Source organism: Rhea pennata, chromosome 26 (assembly GCF_028389875.1).
Source record: "Rhea pennata isolate bPtePen1 chromosome 26, bPtePen1.pri, whole genome shotgun sequence".
Taxonomy (NCBI): domain Eukaryota; kingdom Metazoa; phylum Chordata; class Aves; order Rheiformes; family Rheidae; genus Rhea; species Rhea pennata.
Window position 1 is genome coordinate 3,249,639 of NC_084688.1, and position 21,451 is coordinate 3,271,089.

General features: G+C 68.6%; 1 protein-coding gene across 1 annotated transcript; it reads right to left on the reverse strand.

The window, feature by feature from the left end:
* Positions 1-323: 323 nt before the first annotated feature.
* On the reverse strand, positions 324-21,200 carry PPP1R9B (protein phosphatase 1 regulatory subunit 9B). The gene is made up of 21 exons (XM_062595358.1): positions 21,167-21,200; positions 18,765-20,089; positions 14,709-14,841; positions 14,083-14,203; positions 13,323-13,427; positions 12,589-12,724; positions 12,192-12,344; positions 12,004-12,057; positions 11,471-11,700; positions 10,785-10,881; positions 9,067-9,089; positions 6,075-6,195; positions 5,243-5,294; positions 3,775-3,932; positions 3,115-3,418; positions 2,833-2,920; positions 2,500-2,574; positions 2,220-2,376; positions 1,707-1,823; positions 1,460-1,615; positions 324-977 (listed from the first exon to the last, which is right to left on the reverse strand). The coding sequence occupies exons 1-21, from the start codon at positions 21,198-21,200 to the stop codon at positions 822-824; spliced, it is 3,795 nt and encodes a 1,264-aa protein (XP_062451342.1). The 3' UTR covers positions 324-821.
* Positions 21,201-21,451: the final 251 nt, after the last annotated feature.

Here is a 21,451-nt window from a genome sequence, read left to right on the forward strand (position 1 = left end):
AGAGTGGTCGTGTCCCAGGACACCAGGGTCCCTGCTCTGTCACCCCCTGGCAAGTCACTATCTCTCCGTGCCTCAGTTTACCTGTCCCAGGGTCACCCAGGCTTGGGAAGAGGCTGCTGTGTCCCACCAGCCTGGGCTCAGTCACAGGGTGGCACGTGGGGGCTCGGGGCCCCTGCCCTGGGGAGGGAGAGCCAGGCTGCAGCTGGGTGCCTGGCTCTGTCCCCCCAGCACCCCCCAACCCAGTACAGAGGTGCCCCCGTCTCATCTCCCAGCCCCATCATAGTGGTAGCTCATACTAGCAGCACTGGTTTGCACTGGCCCTTGTTACCCTTTTATTTCCTGGGGTGCCACCCATGCCGCTGGCGGGCCGGGTCGGTTGTATTTGGGGAGGAGGGGGAGGAATCAGCATTCGCTTACCGCATCCCGACTCGGGCTGCACACGTCTGGGGGTGTCAGGCCATGCACTGTCCTCAGCTGGTGCCACACCACGCCGGGCGGAGGGGCAGCTGGGACCTCCTGGGCCCTTCGGGGCGTGGGGTGGCCAGAGGGGGGGGGAGATGGGCAGGGTGTGGGGGCTGACGTGCCATTTGCATCCGGAAGAGGGGCTCAGGCCCCGGTCTGTGCCCATGGGGTGGAGGGTGCAGGCAGGGAGGGGGTGGGTGGAGGAGGGGGGCACGTGCCACTCTGTGCTCATCTTGGCCTGGCACCACGGTCCCTTCGCCACGGTTGGTGTGTCCTGTGCCGGAGCCCGGTGCCCCCCGGCCCGGGCGTCCCAGGGGCTGCAGGCAGGGGAAGGGGTGCTGGGGTGCTCCTGGCCCCCCCTAGCTCCTCCGCTGCTCCTGGTCTCTCTTCTTCTGCTTCTCCCGCTGCTTCTCTGCTTTCTCCTGGGCCTTGCGCTCCTTCTCCACTGCCAGGCTCAGCTCCTTCAGCTTCCGCTTGAGCACGGCGCGGTCCTGCGAGCTGCCCACACCCAGCGCCTGCCGGGACATGTGAGCGCTGGCCTCTGCGGGTGGATGTGGCCCTCTGCCTGGCCTGGGGGTGCCAGGGCCCTCCTGTGCCTCCAGCCCTAGGGACTGACCCTTTGGGGTACCTGGAACCCCCCTGCACCACTAGTTTTGTGAATCATCCTGTTGAGGTACCTAAAACTCTAACCTTCCACTCTGTACCAGCCCTTTGGGGTACCTGGAACCACTTCCCACGTGCCTCCTGCCCCCTTGACCAGACTGTTGGGATACCTGGAACCATCCTCCACCTCCTACTTCCTGGACTAACCTGTGGGATTGCCTTGAGCCTTTTGTCCTATGGAGGAGCCTAAGAGGACACCTAGAACCCCACGTGCCTCCTGCCCCATGGAGCAGCCCATTGGGCTTTCTAGAACCTCTTGCCCTGTGACTGAGCCCACTGGGGAACCTAGAACGCCCTGACCCCCAGCAGAGGTAAGGGATGCCCCTCCTCGTACCTTGAGCTTGGCGCCATCAAGGTGCAGGAGCCGGGGACCATCAACCCCGTGGGCCGAGAACTCATCCACGTACTGCTCCAGGTTGAGGCTCTCCAGCCACTGCCCGACCTGCTGGCACGTCCAGCCTGCAGCTGCGCCGAGAGGCTCGTCCAGGAACTATAAAAAGGGGGGCAGGATTAGCCGGTGGGGTGGGGGGAGCAGAGCAGTGAAGCTGCGGGGCCGCGGCAGCGGCGTCCCCGGGGCTCACCTCATCCGAGGACTGCGACAGGGTGTGATAAGGGTAGGAGCACTTGGTGTCGGCCGTGCCACTGGGCAGCCGGGGGCTGGAGCTGGGCGGCGTGGAGTCGTCGCTCAGCGTCGATTCCTGGGGCAGCCGGAGGTGGGAGGGCAGAGCTGGCCCCATGACCTGCCCCCGTGGGGCTCCCGCTCCAGCCTGTAGCACCCTGTCCCTACGGGCCCTCCGCCCTCCCAGCCAAGTAGCTGCTCCTGTAGCTCTCTCAGCCCTAAGGGCTCTGACGCTCTCCCGCACAGATACCCTCTCCCCCAGGGCTCTGCCACCCTCTAGAGCTATCTTGCCCCTGTAGGACTTTGACGTCCTCCCCCTGCAGCGCTCCGCTTCCTTCCCTAGGGTTAGGTCCATAGGTGCTCTGATGTCCTCCCCATAGCTTCCTGATCCTACAGGGCTCCCAAGCTCCCCTCCCTCCCCACAGCCACCTAGCCCTATAGGGCTTGGAGACCCCTCCCGTCCCCAGGCACTGACCTGGGAGGCAGATTTGGCGGGGCTGAGGCCCTCGTGCCGGGGCGAGCCAGCGGGCGAAGCAGTGCCCGGGGAGGCCGAGCCCTTTGCGCCATCCGAGAACCAGGAGAAGGGCAGGAAGGGTGAGCCCGAGGGGCGGCCGGGGCCCTCCGCCGCCTCCCTAGGGACGGAGCCGTGTTAGGGTCTCCTGCGGGGCCACCTTGACCCCCTCCCTAGGCCATTGCGGGGGGCCAGGCAGCCCCACCAAAGCCCGGGGCTTCTGCGGGTCCCGGGCCCCCCTCACCTGCTGCCCATGGACAGGCGGTTGCTGCCCTTCTCCTTCTTGCTCTTGCTGGAGGACGCCCGGCGGAGGGTCACCCTGCGCGAGAGGGAGCCGCGGGGCAGCTGGGGCGCAGGGGTCCGGGTGGGAGGAAAGCGGGGTCCAGGCCCGAGGGCCGTGCTCCCTCGCTGGCCACCCCGCTAGTGCGTCACTCTGTCCATCCATGCGTCCTTCTATCCCTCCACGCATCTCTCCCTCCCTACCCGCAGCCCTTCCATCCGCTCCTCTATCCGGCTCCCCGTTGCTCCATCCATCCCTCCCTCCCTCCCTCCCTCCCTCCCCAGGGCCAGGACTCACCCCAGATCCAAGAACTTCCTCCGTGTTTTCTTATCCAGCCCCACAGTGGGGCTGGCCGGCTCAGGGGGGCTCATGTCTCGGCTGTCATCTGCAGGAGGAGGTGGGGGTCACCCGCTGCGCCCCACACGGGGGTCCCGGGGTGCCCGGCAATGGCAGGAGGAGGCTTTGCCGAGGCCACGGGATGGGCCGGTCCTCTGCCGGGATGCTCCCCCCCCCAGTTGCCCCCAGCCCGGGGTGGGGGGGGGGGACAGGGAAGGGATGGGGGACGGAGCAGGCCCTCACCTTCGCTGTGCCGCTGGGGCCGGGCGTCGCGGCGGGCGAAGCCGGGCGAGCTGTCGGAGCTGTGGCAGGACTTGGGCGAGGGGGTGCCCGCCAGCCCCTCCTGGGACGAGGCGTTGGTGAGGGGCCGGTAGCGGCTGAGGGGCGGCGAGGGGCCCTCGGGGTCCCCCAGCGCCCGCCGCACGGCCGAGGCCTCGAAGGAGAACTCGGTGCCGCGGGAGAAGGGCGACGGGGCCGAGAGCGGGGACGAGGCCGGGGACGAGCAGCCGCCCGGCGAGCGCCTCCCGGCCGCGGGGCTGCCGCTGCCCTCGGCTCCCTGGGGGGGGGGCACAGGGGATTTGGGGGGGCGGTCAAGCCCCTGCAGCCCCCCCCCGGGTTTGTCCGCACGTGCCAGCCCCCCTCTCTGCCCCCACCTACTCCCCCTGGGGGGTCCCCACAAACTGCCCCACGGGGCCTTTGCTGCACGTCCCTGTGCTCTGTCCCCAAGCACCTTCCCGCCCCAGGCCCCCAGCCCGTGACCCCCGCTGAGCTCACCCCAGTGCGCCCCATGGCCACCCCCAATCAGGCCCCCCCCCCCCAAACCCCTGGGTCTCCCGCAGGTGCCCAGGTTGGGGCAGGGCCCAGCGCCCTTATCAGCCCCCCCCCACCCTCCATGGGGCTTACCCTCCGCTCGGGCCCCTCTTCACCCTCGGTGGAGCTGGCGCTGTCTCGCAGGCGGGAGCGGGACGGCCGGTGCCGCCGGCCTTTGGCTAGGAGCCGAGCTCGGGCCTTCTGCAAGCTGCTGTCGAGCCGCTGCGTCTCTGGAACCACAGCGGTAAAATCTGGGGGTGAAAGAGAGACCGGGGCAGAGAGAGAGAGACAGGAGGACAGACGGACGGGTAGGGTCAGGGAGATGGGGATGGATGGACAGATGGATGGGTAGGGATGGAGAGATGGACAAGTAGGACAGGAGGGGGGGACAGAGGGACAAACAGACAGGTAGGGACAAGGAGACCAGAAGAGATGGATGGATGCACAGGTAGGCAGAGCATTGGGAGGATGGATGGACAAACAGATGGGAGGACATGGGGACACCAATTGGAGATGGGAGAGCATTGCGGAGACGGATGGGCAGACGGACGCAGAGAGGCGGCCAGGTCGGAAGAGAGGCAAAGGGTCATGGAGCCAGGGTAAGAGTATCCGGGGACGGATAGGGGGTCGCGGCGGGGGCGGGATGGGGGGGCAGGGATAGGGAGTGTCGGGAAGATGGACGGGAGATCCCGGTGGAGGTGGGACAAGGGACAGAGGGACAAGAGAAGCGTTCAAGGAGATGCCCGGCACGCGGTGCCCGCGGCGCAGGCAGTCCTGGCCGCAGCCGGGGCAGGGAGAGGAGCTGGAGGCACAGCGGGGACCGCGAGGCTCCCCGGGCTCCTCCACCCAGAGTCTCCCTGAGGACGGAGTGTCCCCGTCACTGGGCCTGTCCCAGGTCTACCCTGCACCAGCAGAAAGCTCTGCCCGGAGGGTGACTGGGATTGCCCCAGCGCGCCCTGGCCACCCGCTGAGGGGTTTGGCCCCGCCGCCCCCACGGTGCCGGGGGCAGCCCGGGCCCCGCCGCCTGCCCTTCTCCGCCTGAGCGGACCCAGCTCCAGCCTCCGCCCGGGCATCGGCACGGCCCTGCTGGGACACGTCCCTGCGTCTGCGGCCCCGTGTGCGTCCGTGTGCCCCTACCATGCGCCTGGGTGCCCCACGCATGTCCCTGCGCCCCTGTGCACGGCCACGTGCTCGTACCCACGTGTCTGTGTGCCCCATACGCGTCCCTCCGCCGCCCCCCCGCCCCTTGTGCTCATACCCTTGTGTCCAAACATCTTCACGTGCGTCCCACGGTCCCACTCCCACGTACGTGTCCCCACGCGCAGCTCTGGGGTGACTTCTGCCCCCCCCCAGTTTCCCTGCTCACCTTGTCGCTGACAGGTAAAAGGCACTGAAGGGCCAGGGAGATGGGGGGGGTTTGGAGGGCCCCACGGCTGGGGCTGAGCCCCCGCAAGGGCTGTGGGACTGCACCACTGGCAGGCCCCTGTGCTGTGTCCGTGGGTCTGGGGGCCAGAGAGGCATGGGGGCACCTTCCTGGGGAGCAACGCCCACAGGGACTCACCAAAAACCTCATCCACGTCCTGCAGCTTGGAGACCGACATGATGAGATAGCACTGGTGGGAGAGGGGGGCAGTCAGAGGGGGGGGGACCCTGTGCCAGGTTGGGGAGGCTGCTGAGCTGGGGGGCAAGGGGAAGCAGGGAGGGAATCCAGGCGTCCAGCCCTGCCACCCCCCCCCCCCCGTGCTGAGGCCTCCAGGCCTGACCCTGCCTCCCACCCCATGCAGGGGGGTGGCAAGGTGTGCTGATGTGCCCCCTTCCCACATGCCCCCTCCCAGGGACCCCCTAGCCCTCCTCCCACCGGGACCCTCTACAAGCAGGGGTGGGAAGGATGCCCCCCATGCCAGCCCTGCCTGCGCAGTGATCCCAAGGTCCCCTTGGTCTCACCAGCCCTGTTTGGGGGGAGGGGGGGACATAGAGGCCCTCAGGACAGAGGACAGCACCCATTTCTCTCCTCCCCCTCCCCACGTCTGGTCTGGGATGGAGGCATCACGGGGGCTGGGGGAGGGTGCTGTAGCGGGGGTGGGCAATGCTGGGAGAGGGGGGGACATTACCAGGAGGAGACAGTACGATTGATGGGGGGGCTGTACCGGGGTGGTGGGGGGGGGGGCGAACAGGGGATGGAGGCTGGAACGGGGAGGGTAGACCAGAGAGGGACATAACCGTGGGCAATGATGTAGTGGGGGGGGGGGAGATGCTGTGCTGGAGATGGGGGGGGGGGGCTCTGCAGGGGATGTTGTTCCCAGGCCAAGGGGCTGTACCGTGGTGGGGGGCTGTACCTGGGAGTGATGCTGTACTGGGGGAAGGGGGGGCTGGACAGGGGGGGGATGCTGTACCAGAGGGATGCTGTACCGGGGGCGAATGCTGTACTGGGAGGGATGCTGTACCGGAAGGATGCTATACCGGGGGTGGATGCTGTATCGGGAGTGGAGGGGTGCTGTACCGGGGGTGGGGATGCTGTACCGGGGGGGTGGATGCTGTATCGGGAGTGGAGGGGTGCTGTACCGGGGGTGGGGACGCTGTACCGGGGGGGTGGATGCTGTATCGGGAGTGGAGGGGTGCTGTACCGGGGGTGGGGACGCTGTACCGGAGGGAGATGCTGTACCGGGGGGGATGCTGTACCGGGGGGGTGGATGCTGTATCGGGAGTGGAGGGGTGCTGTACCGGGGGTGGGGTGCTGTACCGGGGGTGGGGACGCTGTACCGGAGGGAGATGCTGTACCGGGGGGGATGCTGTATGGGGGGGGGGAACGCTGTACCGGAGGGAGATGCTGTACCGGGGGAGGATGCTGTACCGGGGGGGGGGTGCTGTACCGGGGGGACGCTGTAGCGGGTGTGGGCCTGTCCCGGGGTTACGCCCTGCCCTCCCCCCACTCACCCGCGCTCCTCGGGCATCCTGGGCGCCTCCCGCCGCCGGGCCGCGGGCCGAGCCGGGCCGCGCCGGGCCGCGCCGGGCCGAAGGCACCGGGGAGCCGGGCCGGGCCGAGCCGAGGGCGCCGCAGAGCCGGGCCGCCCCGCCGGGCCGGGGGCCGCGGGGGGGGGGATGGGGGGGGCGGACAGGAACCCGGAAGCGGCCGGGGCCGGGGGTGGGCCGGGATCAGCCGCCGCGCCCCGCCCCGCCTACGCGGCGCGGGTGTGCAGCGCCGAGCACCGCCGGGTGGTGCTGAACGGACAGCGGCGCCGCGCAGGGCGCCGCGCGCAGCGCCGAGCACCGCGGCGTGGTGCTGAACGGACAGCGCCGGCCCGGCCCGGCCCGCACCGCACCGCATCGCTCATTTGCACACACGGACACACTCATATGCACGCGCGTGCACACGCGGCGCACACGCAGGCATGTGCACACGCGTGCACGCACACATGCCCGCGGATACGCGCAGGCTGGCCCACGCGCAGCGGTGTGCACGTACGCACACGCGTGCTAGTGCCTCTGCCTCCTCCCAGCGCCCCCCATTTTCCCTAGACTTCCCAGTACCCCAATCCTCCCAGAGCCCCCCCACCTCCCAGTCCACCAGTCCTACCAGTGCTCCCAGTTAGGCCATGTCCCAGTGCCTCCTCCATCTTCCAGTACCCCACAGGAACATTGGCCTTGCAGTGCCCCCCCCCGGGCTGGCCAGTCCTCCCAGTGCCCCCAGTCGGCCCCACCAGGCAGCGGGGGCGGCGGGGGGGAATAAGGCCCGACCGAGACAATGAGGCTGTATTTATCGATATGACGGGATGAGAGGACGTTGCATTACAAAACGAGGACCAATACATACATACGTACATATATATATAGTATATACACCCACAGGTATACGTGTGAGATTAAATAACCCCAGGACCCCCCCCAGGGCTCTTGCTCCCACCCCCCCCTTAAATACTCCCCTATCCCCAAAGTGGCTCCAATCCAGTCGGACCCCCCCTCCCCATCACCCCTGCGTGCCCCCCTCCTCCCCATCCCAGTATAACCAGCGCTGGCTCCCAGTTGCCCCCACATCCAGTTACTGTCGGAGACTCAGTACTTAGCGGGGGGGGGGGTCCAAAATAGAAACAAAAATAAAGGGTTTCCCCTGGGATTGGGGGAGTGGGAAGTGTCCCAGGGCAGGGGCCCCGCGACCCAGTGGGCTTGGCCAGTGGCAGTGGGGGGAAATCCCAGCCCCAGAGAAATACTGTGATTTTTTTTTGGGGGGGGTGGTATTTACAGTTGGCAGGGGGAGGCTTCGTGGTCTCTCACCCCCCTCCTGGCATCGCTTGCACACCAGAGAGGAAGAGGGGACAGAAGAGGGGAGCCCTGTCCCATAAGTGCCCGGGGGACGGGGCCCGGGTCCCCCATATCCCCTCTGCCAAGGGAAGGTGAAAGAGCCCTGGGCTCAGGGACACCGGTGGTGGCTGCTAGGGGAGACCAGTGGCACCAGCATGGGTGGCCTCACCGCCCTGTGGCCCTCGTGTCCATGTCCATGCAGCCAGGGTGCCGAGCAGCCCCCGTGTCCCTGGGGGGGCTGCTTTGGGAGCCAGCGTCCCCCCCGCCGTGCCTGTCGCAGAGGTTGGCAAAGGCAGAGGTTGGCAAAGGGCTGTTATGTCCTTTATGTCCAACAGTGGTGGCACTTTGGGGAGTGGGGAGAGCAGATCTGCCCCCACCCCAAACCCACGTCGAAAGTCCGAAGCGTCCTGGGCACCATGTGCCAAACCTGACGTGGGCACCTCGCTCCGGAGCCCGGTGCCGGGGTCGAGTCCGCCGGGTGGGGGGGCCTGGCCAGCACCATGCACCCAGAGGAAACCAGGCCTCCTTGAGCTGATGCTCCAGGTGAGTCCCAAGAGGAGGAGCTGGGCATGGCGGGGGGGATGTTTCCAGTTTATCCCCCCACCCTTTGCATCCCAGTATGGCTCACATTTAGGGGGAGGGGGCACTTCTGCCTGCCCCCCCCCCCCCCCCCCAGTGTCAAACGGCGGTGCCAGCTCTTCATCTCGATTTGTGTCCAGGGGGAGGGTCGGATCAAGAGGAGGGTGTGTTTGGGGAGGGGGAGGCATGGGGGGGGGCTGTGCCCCCCCGATCAGTCCATCACATTACCATGAGACTCACACTGGACACAGACATGAATGCAGGGTGTCCGCCCCCCCCAAGCAGCCCCCCAGAGACGCATCCCCGGCCGGATCCCCCTGCTGTCTCTGTGCCCCTGAGGGGAGGTGGGGGGCACCAGGTGGCCTTGGCGGGGGTCTCGTCTCCTCCCCGGTGGGGAAGGGGTGGGAAGGTGAGGACAGGGCTGGGAGGAGAGGGGGGAAGCCCCTGGCCCCTCCAACTCGCTGCGGTTTGAGGGTGGTTTAAGTCGGGTTGGAATTTTTCAAAGTCTGCAGCTTGGCCTCCAGTTCGGAGATCTGAAAAACAGCAAAGGGGAGAGGTCTCAGCGGGGCCCGGTGGGGCTGGGGGCACAGGGCTGAGAGACACAGGTTGGGGGACACAGGATGGGGGGCAGGACAAGGGGGACAGGATATGGGGACACTGGAGGGGTGGCAGGCACAGGGCTGGGGGAAGAGGACGGGGGCCTGGGGCTGGAGGGGGACAGGAGAGGGGACACCGGGATGGGGGGAGAGGATGGACCAGGAGCAGAGGGCCGGGTGTAGGGTGGTGGGGACAAGACTGGGCTGGGGGGGGCACAGCTGGGGAGACACAGTGGGAGAGAGGTTGGGCGTAGGGCACAGGGCTGGGCAGCAGAGTGAGGGGGCTCAGGGCCGGAGGGGGCACAGAGCGGTGGGGGGCTCCAGGATGATGCACCGGGCAGGGAGCTCAGGGCCATGGGGGGGGGGGGGCACAGTGTCAGGCTGGGGGCACAGAGGTGGGTAGGGGGCACAGGGCCAGGTTGGGGGGCTGGAGTGGAACAGGGGGCTGCAGGAAGGTGGTGGGTGAGTTGCTGTGGGACACTGGAGGGGCATTTTTAGGGGTGATTTTAGGAAGGTATGGGGGGGCACTGGGGGCTCTGCTGGGGTGGGGGATGACGCAGGGGGTCCCTGCGCCGGCTGGCCCAGCCGGGGGTGCCTTCCTGGGCCCTGGTGCCCCCCAGCCTGGCAGGTCTCCCCGGACGCTACCCCGACTGTCCCGCAGGGTGAGAAGAGGGTGCAGGTTGCCCGACCCCCCAGGAACCACCCCGGCCCCATGGCACCGGGATCCACCGGCCTGGCGTGTGCAAGCAGGGGGGGCTGCTGGGGTCCCACACGTCACCCAGCCCCACGCCCAGGCACCCCGGGGCGATCCAGGTCCTGCGTGTAGCAGGGGATCCGGTGTGACCCAGCAGAGGATCTGCTATGACCCAGCACAGCTCTGGCCTGACTTGCTGGGGGAGGATCCAGTGTAGCTAGCATGGTATCCAGTGTGATCTGGTGTGGGATCCAGCATGACCAGCATGGGATCCAGCTCCCAATATAGGATCAAGCGTGACCCAGTGCCTTTTGCAGATCTACCAGGAACCGCTGTGGGATCCAGTGCCCAAGAAAATCTCTTTTGATCCCTTTTGGCATGTAGGACCCTGAAGCAGGATCCGCTGTGACCCAAAACCTAGGCAGATCCACTGCAATCCAATGTGATCAGGTGCGAGCCAGCACCCAGGCAGATCCACTGTGATCCAGTGTAGGATGCAGTGCCTGGAGCACAATCCGGTGTGAGCCACCACCTAGGCAGATCCACTGTGATCTAGTATGGGATCCAGTGCCTGGAGCACAATCCAATGTGAGCCAGTGCCCAAGCAGATCCACTGTGATCCAGTGTGGGACCCAGTGCCCAGAGCAAGACCAGGCATGAGCCAGCACCCAAGCAGATCTGCTGTGATCCATTCTGGGATCCCGCGGCCAGAAGAGGATCAGGAGTGAGCCAGCGCCCCAAGCAGATCCACTGTGATCCGTTGCAGGATCCAGTGCCGGGAGCAGATCGGCTGCGATCCGTTGCGGGACGCGGCGGCTGGAGCGGGGCGAGGCGGGAGCCGGGCCCTCCAGGTGGTCCGGTGCCTGGCCGTGCCCCGGGTGGCCGGAGCGGTGCCGACGGGGCTAGGGGCAGCCCGCGTCCCGGCGCCCGGTGCCCACCTTCTCCTGCAGCTTCTCGATCTCCTCCTTGTGGGCCAGCTCCGACTCCTCCAGCACGCGCCGCTGGGCCGTCTCCTTCTTCAGGAACTCGATCTCCCTGCGGGCACAGCGCCGTCAGTGCCCGCCCAGCAGCCAGGGCAAAGCCAGGGCAGGGGGGGCCGGGAGAGCCGGGCGCTGGAGGTCCGGGCCCAACCAGGATGACATGGGGGAGAGGGGCCCGGTGCAAGGGGACCCCAGGAGTCGGGGCCTCAGGGAGGGACCATGCCCAGGGGAGGATCCGTGCCCAGGGATGAATGGTGCCTGGGAAGGGGTTGGTGCCCAAGGGATGGTCTGTGCTCAGGGAATGGTCCATGTCCAAGGGATGGTCTGTGCCTGGGTGGTGCTACATGCCCATGGGGCGGTCCATTTCCCAGAAGACAGTCTGCACCTGGAAAAGGATCCATGCCCAGGGACAAGTGATGTTTGGGATAGGATTGGGGCCCAAGGGAAGATCTGTGCCCAGGGAATGGTCTATGCCCAAGTGGTGGTCCATGCCTGTGGGATGGTCCATGCCCAGAGGATGTTCTGTGCCCAGGAAAGGATCCATGCCCAGGGACGAGTGGTGCCTGGGAAGGGACTGGTGCCCAGGGAGTGGTCTGTGCCTAGGGGACAGTCCGTGCCAGGAACGGGTGCTGCCCTGCCCTCACTTTTGCTGGTACTCCTTGATGAGTCTCTTGGCCTTGCTGTACTTGCGCTCCAGGGTCTGGTACTGGGCCTGCGTCTCCTTGAGGTGCTCGTCCACAGCCTGGCACAGGTTCTGTGCCTCCATCCAGTACCCCTCCAGCTTCTCCATCCGCTCCTTGTTCTCCTCCACGCTCTGCTCCAGCTGGGCCTTCTCGGCCCGCCACCGGGCCTTCTCCTGCTCCAGGCACTGCAGCTGGGGGACAGCGGGCTCAGGGCTTGGCCCCATGCAGCAGGGCATGGCATGACGCAGCATGGCATGGTACGGCACGGCATAGCATGGCATAGCCAGAGAGCATGCATGACTTGGCACAACCTAGCCAATCTCCCCACATACAGGGGGAGATTTGGGGAGCTAGAAGGGGATCAGGGAGATGGAGGTCCTTGGGGAACTGGGGAGATGAGGGGGGATCAGGCCTGGGGAGGATGGTGGTGCCTGAACTCTGGTGCAGAGCTCTGCTGCTGTGCCGGAGCCTGGACACCCTGGGGCCCCACTCACCTTCCTCTTGAGCTGCTGGATTTCAGCCTCAGTGACAGCGTGCTTGATCTGGAGCTGGGAGAGGAACAGGCTGCTCGCATGGCGTGGGGACAGACTGGGCTTGGCCATCTGGCCACCCCGGAGCAGCTCCCACACGCGTGCACGTATCCACACACACGTGCCCACACCAGCCCTTGCACCCTCCTCACCTCCTTGAACTTGTGCACCAGCTTTTCGGGGTCCATCTCCACGGGGGAGAGTGTGTCCTCGTTCTCAGCCAGCTCGAACACCTCGATGGCCATCTCGCTGCTGGGGAACATGGGGCTCATCTCCTCCTCCTCGTCTGTGGCATATTCGCCCGTCTGCAGCGGGCATAGAGCATGGTTGGTACGTGGTGGTCCCACAGCCCTGCAGCCCCCAACACCTCCTCCCACCCCAAAACACAGCTCTCTACAGGGGAAACTGAGCCACAGGGACCCTATCAGACAGGGCGAGGGCCATGTCTGTCCCCTCCTTGCTGAACCCTCTGCCCCCAAAGCGAAGGAGGGAAATGTGGGTCATGAGGGCCCTCGTCTCCGTGCCCCACGGTGGAGCCACCCCCCTCACCTCCTCATCATCCTCGGTGTACTGGGTGTACCGCTGCTCGATCATCTCCCGCTGCCACCGCTCCTGCTCCAGGGTCTGCTGGATCAGCTGGGCCACCTCGCTCTGCTCGCCCGGCTTCTCCCGCCCGATGAGGAACCTGCAGGGACAGCAGGGTGGCTCAGCCAGGGGACATCCAGGGGACACCCAGGCAGCTCAGCTGGGGGACACCCCTGCTAGGAGACACAGTGCTCCTGCACCAGTGGTACCAGCCCTCGGGAAGGATGGGAAGGGGGCAGCCCCACAGCGCAGCAAGGGATGGGGGTGTCAGGGCATCCAAGGGCAGGTCAAGGAGGGGTGCCAGAGGCAATGGTGGTTGGGATGGCAGAGGAGTGGAGGTGTTGGGCTGGGGGATCCTGGGGTGCTGTGGGGGGCAGGTTGGGGGGCAGGGGAGAGGTTATGGGTATATTTGGGGGGCAGGCTGCAGGGCAGTGGGTGCTATGAGGGGCACAGCACGGCCTGGGAGAGGGAAACTATGGGAGCGTGCAATGGGGCAGGGTGTTGGAGAGGGACAGGGGTGTTTCGGGGAGCTCAGCACCAGCCGGGGGTCTCCCCACCCCCTGAGCACCCCCAGCCCGGAGTCGGTCCATGGGGGTTCCCTGGCCTGGGGCGGGTGCTGGGGCCAGCAGGAAGCCAGGACAACGGGCTGTTGTGAGCCACGGGCCGGCTGAGACGCCCCGGGGTCCCCCGAGCCCTACCGGACGCGGCCCTTGGTGTTCCTGAGCACGGAGGCGGCGAAGCTCTGCGTCACCCCCACCAGGCTGGTGCCGTCCACCTCCACGATGAGGTCGTTCACCTGGATCCTGGGGACAAGGGGGCCATCAGCGAGGGGACACCCCCTTCCCCACCCTATCCCCTGCCCCCCCCCCACCAAGGGGCGGCCGGCGGCCTGCCCCCCGCGAGGACGGCCCCGGGGACGAGGAAGCCCGCTGCGAAGCTGTGCCGCTTTGTGCCTCTGCATTATTAATAGGGCTCGCGGCTCCCATTTCGGCACCGTCAGATAAGGGGAATTTGACCCCGCAAATGTGCAAACACACGCGTGCACGCGGCGCGGCTTTGGGGCCCGGCCAGCCGGCGCTCGCTGGCCTCCTGGGTGGTGGGAACGTCTGGGTGGCCCCTGCTCACATCCGCCCGCCTCCCTGCTAGCCCCACGCGAGCTTTCCCGGCTGCACGCAGGACTCCCTACGTTCACATCCCTGCTGGGCAGCCAGCACGCGGCCAGGCTCGCGGCTGCCCAGGCTGGTCCTGCGGCTCTGTGAACGCCACGTGGCCACCGGCACCGAGCCCGCCGGCCCAGGGGGCTGCTGGCCGCCATCCAGGTGGGAAGAGGGCCGTGCTAGGGGCTCCCGTCGCACGTCTCCCAGCAAAGCGCGCGGGAGCGTGGCACAGAGCGGGCTGGGCCCAGGTCTGATCCCCTACCTGGGTGCTCGGGGCGTTGGGAATGGGGGTCCCCGTTACCTGCCGTCCCGGTGGGCAGCCCCTCCCTCTGTCACCGTCTTGACGAAGATGCCCAGTTTCTCCAGGCCCATGTCGGCCCCTGCACCCATGCCGATGATGCTGATCCCCAGCCCTTCGGAGTCTGCGGGGACAGAGAGCCCGTGTCCTCGCGGGGCGCGCGAGCGGGGGGTGCCTGGGGCCGACGCAGCCCCTCCGCCAGGGACGCCTGCCCGGGCGCAGGTGGAGAGCAAGGCCACGGGAGATGGTGGGCAGCTCAGAGAGGGAAGGGATGGACGGTGGCTGGATTAGGGCCTCTCTCTCGCCGGAGGCTGCACGATGCCTCGGCTGCACGACCCCTCCTTCCCCAGGGCCCGGGACCTCCTTTGCTCGGGGAGGCCTGCAGTGGGCTGGCTGCATCTCCCTGCTCCTGCGGGTACCCTGGGTGCCTCTGCCAGGCGGGAGCCCCGCGGTGGAGCTGGTTGCGGGAGGGACACGGGTGAACACGTACATGGCTGCCACGACACCAAGTGCAAACCAGGTGCACGTGTGCCCCACGTGCAAGGCAAGGAGCGTGCAAGGTGTGCAGGGGATGAGGTTGGCAGCCAGAGGCTGGGAGGGCACAGGGACCCCAACCCAGCCTGGCCCACCTTTCTCCAGCTCCACGGGGAAGAGGTCAAGCCGCTCCACCCTCTTCTCCAGCTCGTACTCAGCCGAGGCGGCCATGGGATCGACATCCTCGTTACGGCGGTCGTAGTCCTCATTGGAGTAAGTGCTGAAGACCTGCAGGAGGGCGGGAAGGAGCCGTTCACCAAGGTACCAGACCAAAGATGGGAAAACACCATGGCCAAAGGGATGGCAAAACAGGCGGCCGTTTCACCACCCCTTCAGCCCCGGCGCTTTCCCCAGCCACCAAGCCCAGCGCTCCGAGCACTGCCCCGCGCTACCGCTCCAGCCAGGAGAAGAGAAAGCACGGATGGAGCAGCTCCAAAGGGGATATTTTTCCCTCTGCTCCACCGGGCTCTTAGTAACCCACTTTCCCCTTCCCCTGACACCAGCCATGCTCGGAAGCGCATCCATTAGTTGCCTTGGCACAGCCGCTCCTGTGCCAGCAGCACCCACCCTCCTGCAGCCGGGAGCCCTGCCCAGGGCTCATGTTGCTGGTCCTATGAGACTCCAAAGAGACCCTCTCCAAAGTCACGTCATCGGACAAGGGACATTTGAGGAAGCACAGCAGGTTTGGGGCACCTGGGAGGCCCTCCGTGCCCAGGGAGCTGGCTCCATGCCCTGCACGCCAAACCTATCCTCCTCACTTGGCTGAAACAGGGGTGGACACGCCACGTGGAGGGGGACAGACAGGCCCGTGGAGGAGTGGGGTGGGGGTGGAAGGAGGTACGGAGGGACAGACAGACAGATGAATTCAAGGAGGGAGAATGAATGGACAGAAGGGGAGAGTGACACATGGGTGGAAAGATGGATGGATGGATGGACGAACAGACAGACAGATGGGTCAATTGATGGACAGATGGGTGAAGGGACAAAAGGATGGAGGTGTGGGGATGGATGGGAGGCACAAGCACTGGCTGAGGCTCCTGTCCGGGGAGAGCAGTGCTGACATGTTCCCCCAGCTCCTTGTTGCCCCTTCCCGTTCCCCTTCCCTTCCCCCGGAGCCATTTCCCGCTCTCGGCCACCACCACCTCGCTGTCCCCTTCCCGTCCCCCCCCCATGAAATGGCCCTGCAGGACCAAGGAGAGGCCCCACGCGAGGACGCCCGCCTGGCACAGCCCGCCTGGCCCAGCGGGCCTCCCCTCCCCTGGCCTCCCTTGCACCCCTGGGCACCCGCACGCCTGCCTGGACAGCTCTGCGCGGGCTTGGGCACCCATCCCGGGGCCTGGGGAGCCAAACCCCAGCTCTGGCCCCGTCGTGGGGGAGATTTAAATGCCGTGGGAAGTTCGGAGTGCGCTCGTTCCCCCGGGTTTCCACCCAGCGGATTTGATCTCCAGCTCTGCCCAGAGGCAGCGGGCAGGGAGGCAGCGGGGGCACCGGTGACCCCTAGCCCCTGAATTTGGGGGGTTCTGCGCCCTGGCACCCCGTCCTCTCGGGGACAGGTGCCTGCGTGCCCCGATCTCCATGCCCCCAGCCTGCCCATCCGGGTGGCGGTGCCGTGCCCACCCCTTCCCGACGGGCCTGGGAAGCCGGAGGCTGCTGGAGGCCGTTGCAGCCCCGCCACAGAGCTGCTCGGGCGAGCCCAGGGCTGCGACACGGCACGTCCCCGGCCACCTTTGGTCCCCACAAGGGAGCGGGGACAGGGGCCAAATGGGATTTTTCGAGGCCACAGCGGAGCCTCCGGACAAAACCCGGGGAATCGATGTGAGGCAGCTGGCTGGAGCGGGGGGACGAAAGGCAAAGGAGGTCAGGGCGAGCGCCCGGGTGCTCCTCCAATCCGTTAAATAACCCCCGGCACGGGGCAGCCGGTGCGTGGGGCGGCCCCCTCGGCCCTCCCGGGCCCAGCTCACCGCGGGGCGAGCGGGTGCCGAGGGGGCTCGGTGCCGCCTCCGCGCCCACAGCTCCCCGTGCCCCCTGGCCTGGCCCTGCCCCTGGCCGCCCTCCGTCCAGGGGGCAGGATCCAGCCCCACCACGTGGGCTGCCAGGAACAAGTGGCCCAGGGCAGGAGGGAGGCCACGGTGAGGGCCCTGTGGCCCAGGCGAGGCTGGAAGGGACCGGACCAGCTGGGAACAGGGACAGCTCCTGAGCGTGGCAGATGTCCCCGAGGCCGCTGGCCCGGGGCTGCGGTGCCGCTGCGGAGAGTGGATTAGGGACAACACGGCGCTGCTAAAGCCTTGCGACAAAGGGCATTAGGGATGAGCGTCAGCGGCCGTCGCACGGAGCCCGGTGACACCCAGGGCCGGGCAGGACCCGCAGCGCGGCCAGGAGCCACCCGCGCGGGGCGACGAGCCGGGCAGGGCTCTGCCCGCCGGGGAAAGCACCCGGGGAGGCACCTGGGCAGGGGATCCCCGCGCGAGCCCCGGCACGGGGCTCCCGTCTCCAGCCAGGGCTCCAGTCCGAAGGCCCCGAGCCGCCTCCCAGGCAGCTCCCGTGTGCATCCCCCCGCTCGGCTCCCCGCGCCCCCCCACCCAGGGTGCTCGGGGTGTGGGGCACGCGCCGGGGGCCTGGCGCAGCTCTCAAGGGAAAAGCAAGCAGAGACCCCAGGCGCCGCAGGGGAAGGGGCCAGCGGGATGCGTCCCCAGGTGCGCGAGGGGAACGGGGCGGGGGTGGCGTTTCTCCGGGTGCCCACGCTCCCGGGCCAGGCCGGCAGTGGGCTCGGGGGTCTCCCAGAGGCATGGGGGGAGGGAGGGGGGGGTCTCGGGCACGTCGATCCCATCCCCACCGCGCAAGCGGGACCCTCGAGCCCACGGAGGGAGGAGGCGGGCAGCGAGCTCCCGGCACGTTTTGGGGGTGACGCCGGCCTCCCCTCCCCACGCGGGGCTCCTGGGGGAGCCCCCGGCCGCTCTGCCCCACAGCCTGCTGCCCCACAGAGCCTGCGCACCCCCTGTGCCGGGGCAAACCCTTCCTCGGGGCTGGCCGGGAAGGTCGCCTGCGCTCCCCGGCCCCGGGGCCACCGCGGCCCCGGCGGGCCCCTGCCCGGGTCACCGGGGGCCCCATGCCCCCCACCCAGGTGGGGCCACCCACCCGCCTCTGACTCAGAGCCAGAATATAGGCCGTGGCTCTAAAAATAACCCAGCGCCGGCACAAAGCGATTTCTGTTCCTCCGGTCGGGGGGATACGAATGCAGGCGAAAGCCCCGAAATAGCGGCGCCGCAGGCACCGGCCTGGGGGCACTGGTGGGGGGGGGGGGGGAGGGAGGCCACTGGGGACCCCGAATCCCGGAGCCGGCCCCACGGGGGGGTGGGGGTTGGGGAGCCCTCGCCCGCGGGGCCCCCCCGGCCCGGCCGTGCCGCCGCAGCCACTTCCCCTTCCTCCGCTTCCTCCGCGCGCCGAAAACGGGCACGGGCAGCGAGCCGTGCCCCGCGCGGGGCCGGGGCGGGGGGCACGGGGCGGGGGTGGGGGGGCACCCGAACCAGCCTCCCCGCCGCCGCTGCACCCCCCCTCCTGCCCGCTCGCCGAGGTTCCCGGCCGGGCTGGGCCCTTCGTTAGCCGCCTCGTTAGCCCAGGCCCAGGCGCTGCTGCAGCCGCCGAGCCGCCCGCGCGTGCAAGGGCACGGCCAGGGGTGCCGAGCGGGTGCGATGCCGCCGTGGGTTTTGGGGGGGGGTTACCGGGAGGGTGCAGACCTCCCCCCCTACCCCCACCGTGCCAGGACCCTGCAGCCCCCCCCCCAAGCAGCCAGGCCGGACGCCGGGGCCCTGGGGGGGGGAGGCTGGGGGGCCAGGGCGCACCCCCCGCCACAGTCCCGGGGGCATCCGGCAGCACGCAGTGCCCCCCCCCCGGCGGGTACCCCCAAAGCGATGTTTGGGGGCGTGGGAACGGGAGGCAAATCAAAGCCCTTCGCTCCGGCCTGGGCTCTCAGAGGCCATTTCCGGAGCCGGACGCGGACGCTCCCCCGGGAGCATCGTGCCGGCGAAGCCCTGCGCACCGGCACGCCGAGCAAGAGGTTGCCCAAGGGGAGGGAGGAGGCTGCCCCCCCCCCCACCATGCCCCGGACTCCTGGGCCCCTCACCAGGTCGCTGCCCCCGGGGAACGGTGCTCACCTGGATGGGCGCCGTGCTGAACTGGATCTTTCGGTTGGGGACAGGCTCCTCTTCCTCGGACAGCCCGGGGATCTCCACGCAGCTGGACTCGGGCTCGTAGAGCCCGTCGGCCTCCTCGTCCTCGTCCAGCCCGCTGCCCCCCGAGTCCTCCCCGAGCCCGCTGTAGGCACTTATGTCCACCAGGTCCGCCTCAGAGAAGTCCTCCTTCTTGGACTCGTCGTACAGGTCGCCCTCGTCCGCCCGCTCGCCCTTGCCGGCCTCCTCGGGGTAGGCGGCCTCCTCGCCGCCCTCCGGCTGCTTCTCGGTGGCCCCGTGCCCGGCCTCCTGGCCCGCGGGCGCTGGCGCTTCGGCCCGCTGCACCTCGGCCCCCTTGGCCGGCTCCGGCGGCGGCGCCGGCTCGCCCGCCGGCTCTTCCGCCCGCTCGGCCGCCTCCGGCTCCGGCTCCGAGTCGCCGCTCTCCTCCACCTCCACCGGCTTGATCTTGCACACCTCCTGCACGCTCGGTCCCCGGGCGCTGCCTCCGTCCTTCTCTGCCGGCCGGCTGCCTTTGCCCGGCCCCTTCTCCTCCTCGGCTTGCCGGAGCCGGGCCTGGAGCGCGGGGCCGTCGCCCGGCCGGCTCTCCGCCTTGCCCACCTCCTGGCCCTGCAGGAAGACCCGGGAGCGTTTGCTGACCAGCTTGGAGTTGAGCGGCCCCACTTTGCCCGGCGTCTTGTGCAGGTTGTTGCGCAGGTCGGCCTTCTCGAAGACGGCGCTGAGCTGGCTGACGGTGGGTGACACGGCCTCCGTGTCCAGCTTGTCCAAGGACTCGGTGCTGCCGTTGAACTTCACCACCACGTCGAGCTTTCGGTCCTGGAAGCCGGCGCGCTCCTTCCGCAGCAGGAGCTTGTTGGTGGTCTCCTTCTCCTGGAGGCTCCTCTCGAAGATCTTGCGGGTCTCCTGCAGCTTGGAGAAGGGCTTGTCGGGCTTCGAGTCAAAGCGGCTCACCCGCTCGGAGACGCTGGTGCCCAGCTTCAGGTGGGTGCCCTGGTCCATGGTCTCGCTGAGGCTGCTGGCCCGGGGCAAGGAGAGGCGGACGGGCTTCTCTTTGGCCTTGGCCAAGTCGCAGGCGCCCTCGGCGCCCGGCGCCGTGCCCATCTGCAGGAACATGTTCTTGATCCGGTGGACGTTGGAGCCATACTTCTTGCTCCGGGCTTTCTTGGCGTCCTCGCCGTCGGCATCCTTTGTGGTCTTGAGGGCCTGGATGCTGGCTTCGTAGGCGTTCCTGTGCGGGGACGCGCTCCGCAGCCCGCCCGCCGTCCCCGCGCCGCTGCCGGCCGCCGCCGCCGCGTTGCCGCCCGGGGCGGCCGCGCCGTTCGCGGCCTCCGTCCTCAGCATGCTTCACGGGGACGCCGGCCGCATCGCCCGCCGCTGCCGCCGCCGCCGCCGCGGGGCCGAGGCAGCCCCCGGCCGCCCCCCGCCACCGCCGCCGCCGCCAGCAGCAGCAGCAGCAGCAGCAGCAGCAGCAGCAGCAGCAGCCCGACGCGCCGCGGCCCCCGCGCCGGCTACTGGGGCATGGCGGGCGGGCGCTGCCGGGGGGGGGGTTGGCCGGTGCCGGGGGGGCCGGGGCGCGCACCTGGACCGCGGCGGCGGGCTCGGGGCGGGGGTCCCGGCGCGGCGGCTGTGGCGGCGGCGGGGGGGGGCAGCCGGGCAGGTCAGGCCATTTCCAGCCGGAGGGGAGGGGGGTGGTGATGGGTGGTGGGGGGGGGGGGGAGCGAGCTCTCCTCTTCCTCCCCGCTCCTCCGCCCCGTCCGTCCCTCCTTCCTTCCTCCCTTCTCCTCCTCTTCCCCTTTCTCTGTGGCTGGCGATGGAGCCGGAGCCGCTGGCTGCCGCCCGCAATCCGCCCAGGCTCCCGCCCCGCTGCCCGCGGAGCCCTCTGGGTCTTAGCGACGCGCTCTTCCTCCGCTCTTCCTCTTCCTCGCCGCCTCGCTTCGGCCTCACCCGGCCCCGCTGCACCGGGGGGGGGGGGAGGGCGGGAGACCACGATGGCGGCCCCCAGCCCGGACCCCCTCCCCACCCCGCCGGGGCGCCCCGCGGCCGGGCAGCCCCCCCCCCCCCCCCCCCCCGCCGTCTGTCCCCTCCCCGCATCCGGCCCGGTGTCCTCCAGCAGACACATGGGTGTCCCCTGCCCCTGTGCCCCCCCCAGGCTTGTCCCGTGTCCCCCCACCCCCTCTTCTGCCCCCCACCTCTGTCCCCATGTCCTTCCAATTTTGTCTCTGTGTCCATCCGTCCCCCCCCCGGATGTGTCCCCAAAGATACCCGGCCTCTGTCCCTGTGTCCCCCCCCCACCCTAGTTTTGTCCTTATGTCCCCCACATCGGTCCCTGTGTCCTTTCAGTCGTGTCCCCATGTCCCCCAGTTTCCTACCCGTGTCCTGGGTCTCTCCCGATGTCCCCCCCATCCTGCCCCCTGCATCTTCCCTGCTTTTGTACCCGTGTCCCCCTGCCCCATCTCCGTGTGCCCTCCTGGCTCTCCCCTGTGTCCCCCTGTCCCTGTGTCCCCCCATTTTGATCCTGTCCCCCCCCCAGTGCCTGCCACAAGGTCTGCCATCCCCGCAACCTCCCGGGGGGCTGCTGGGGGCACTGTGGTCACCATTAACCCTTCGGTCCCCCTAGCGCACAAGATCCCCCCCCAGCCCCATGCCAGGGTGTC

Excerpts from the sequence above, each read along its gene's own strand:
- PPP1R9B (XM_062595358.1), bottom strand. The coding sequence starts at position 21,200 with ATGGGGGGGACATCGGGAGAGACCCAGGACACGG. Across the intron at positions 11,701-12,003 it reads TCCAGCAGCTCAAGAGGAAG|CTGCAGTGCCTGGAGCAGGA; the intron begins GTGAGTGGGGCC and ends GCTGTCCCCCAG. Across the intron at positions 978-1,459 it reads TTGATGGCGCCAAGCTCAAG|GCGCTGGGTGTGGGCAGCTC; the intron begins GTACGAGGAGGG and ends ATGTCCCGGCAG.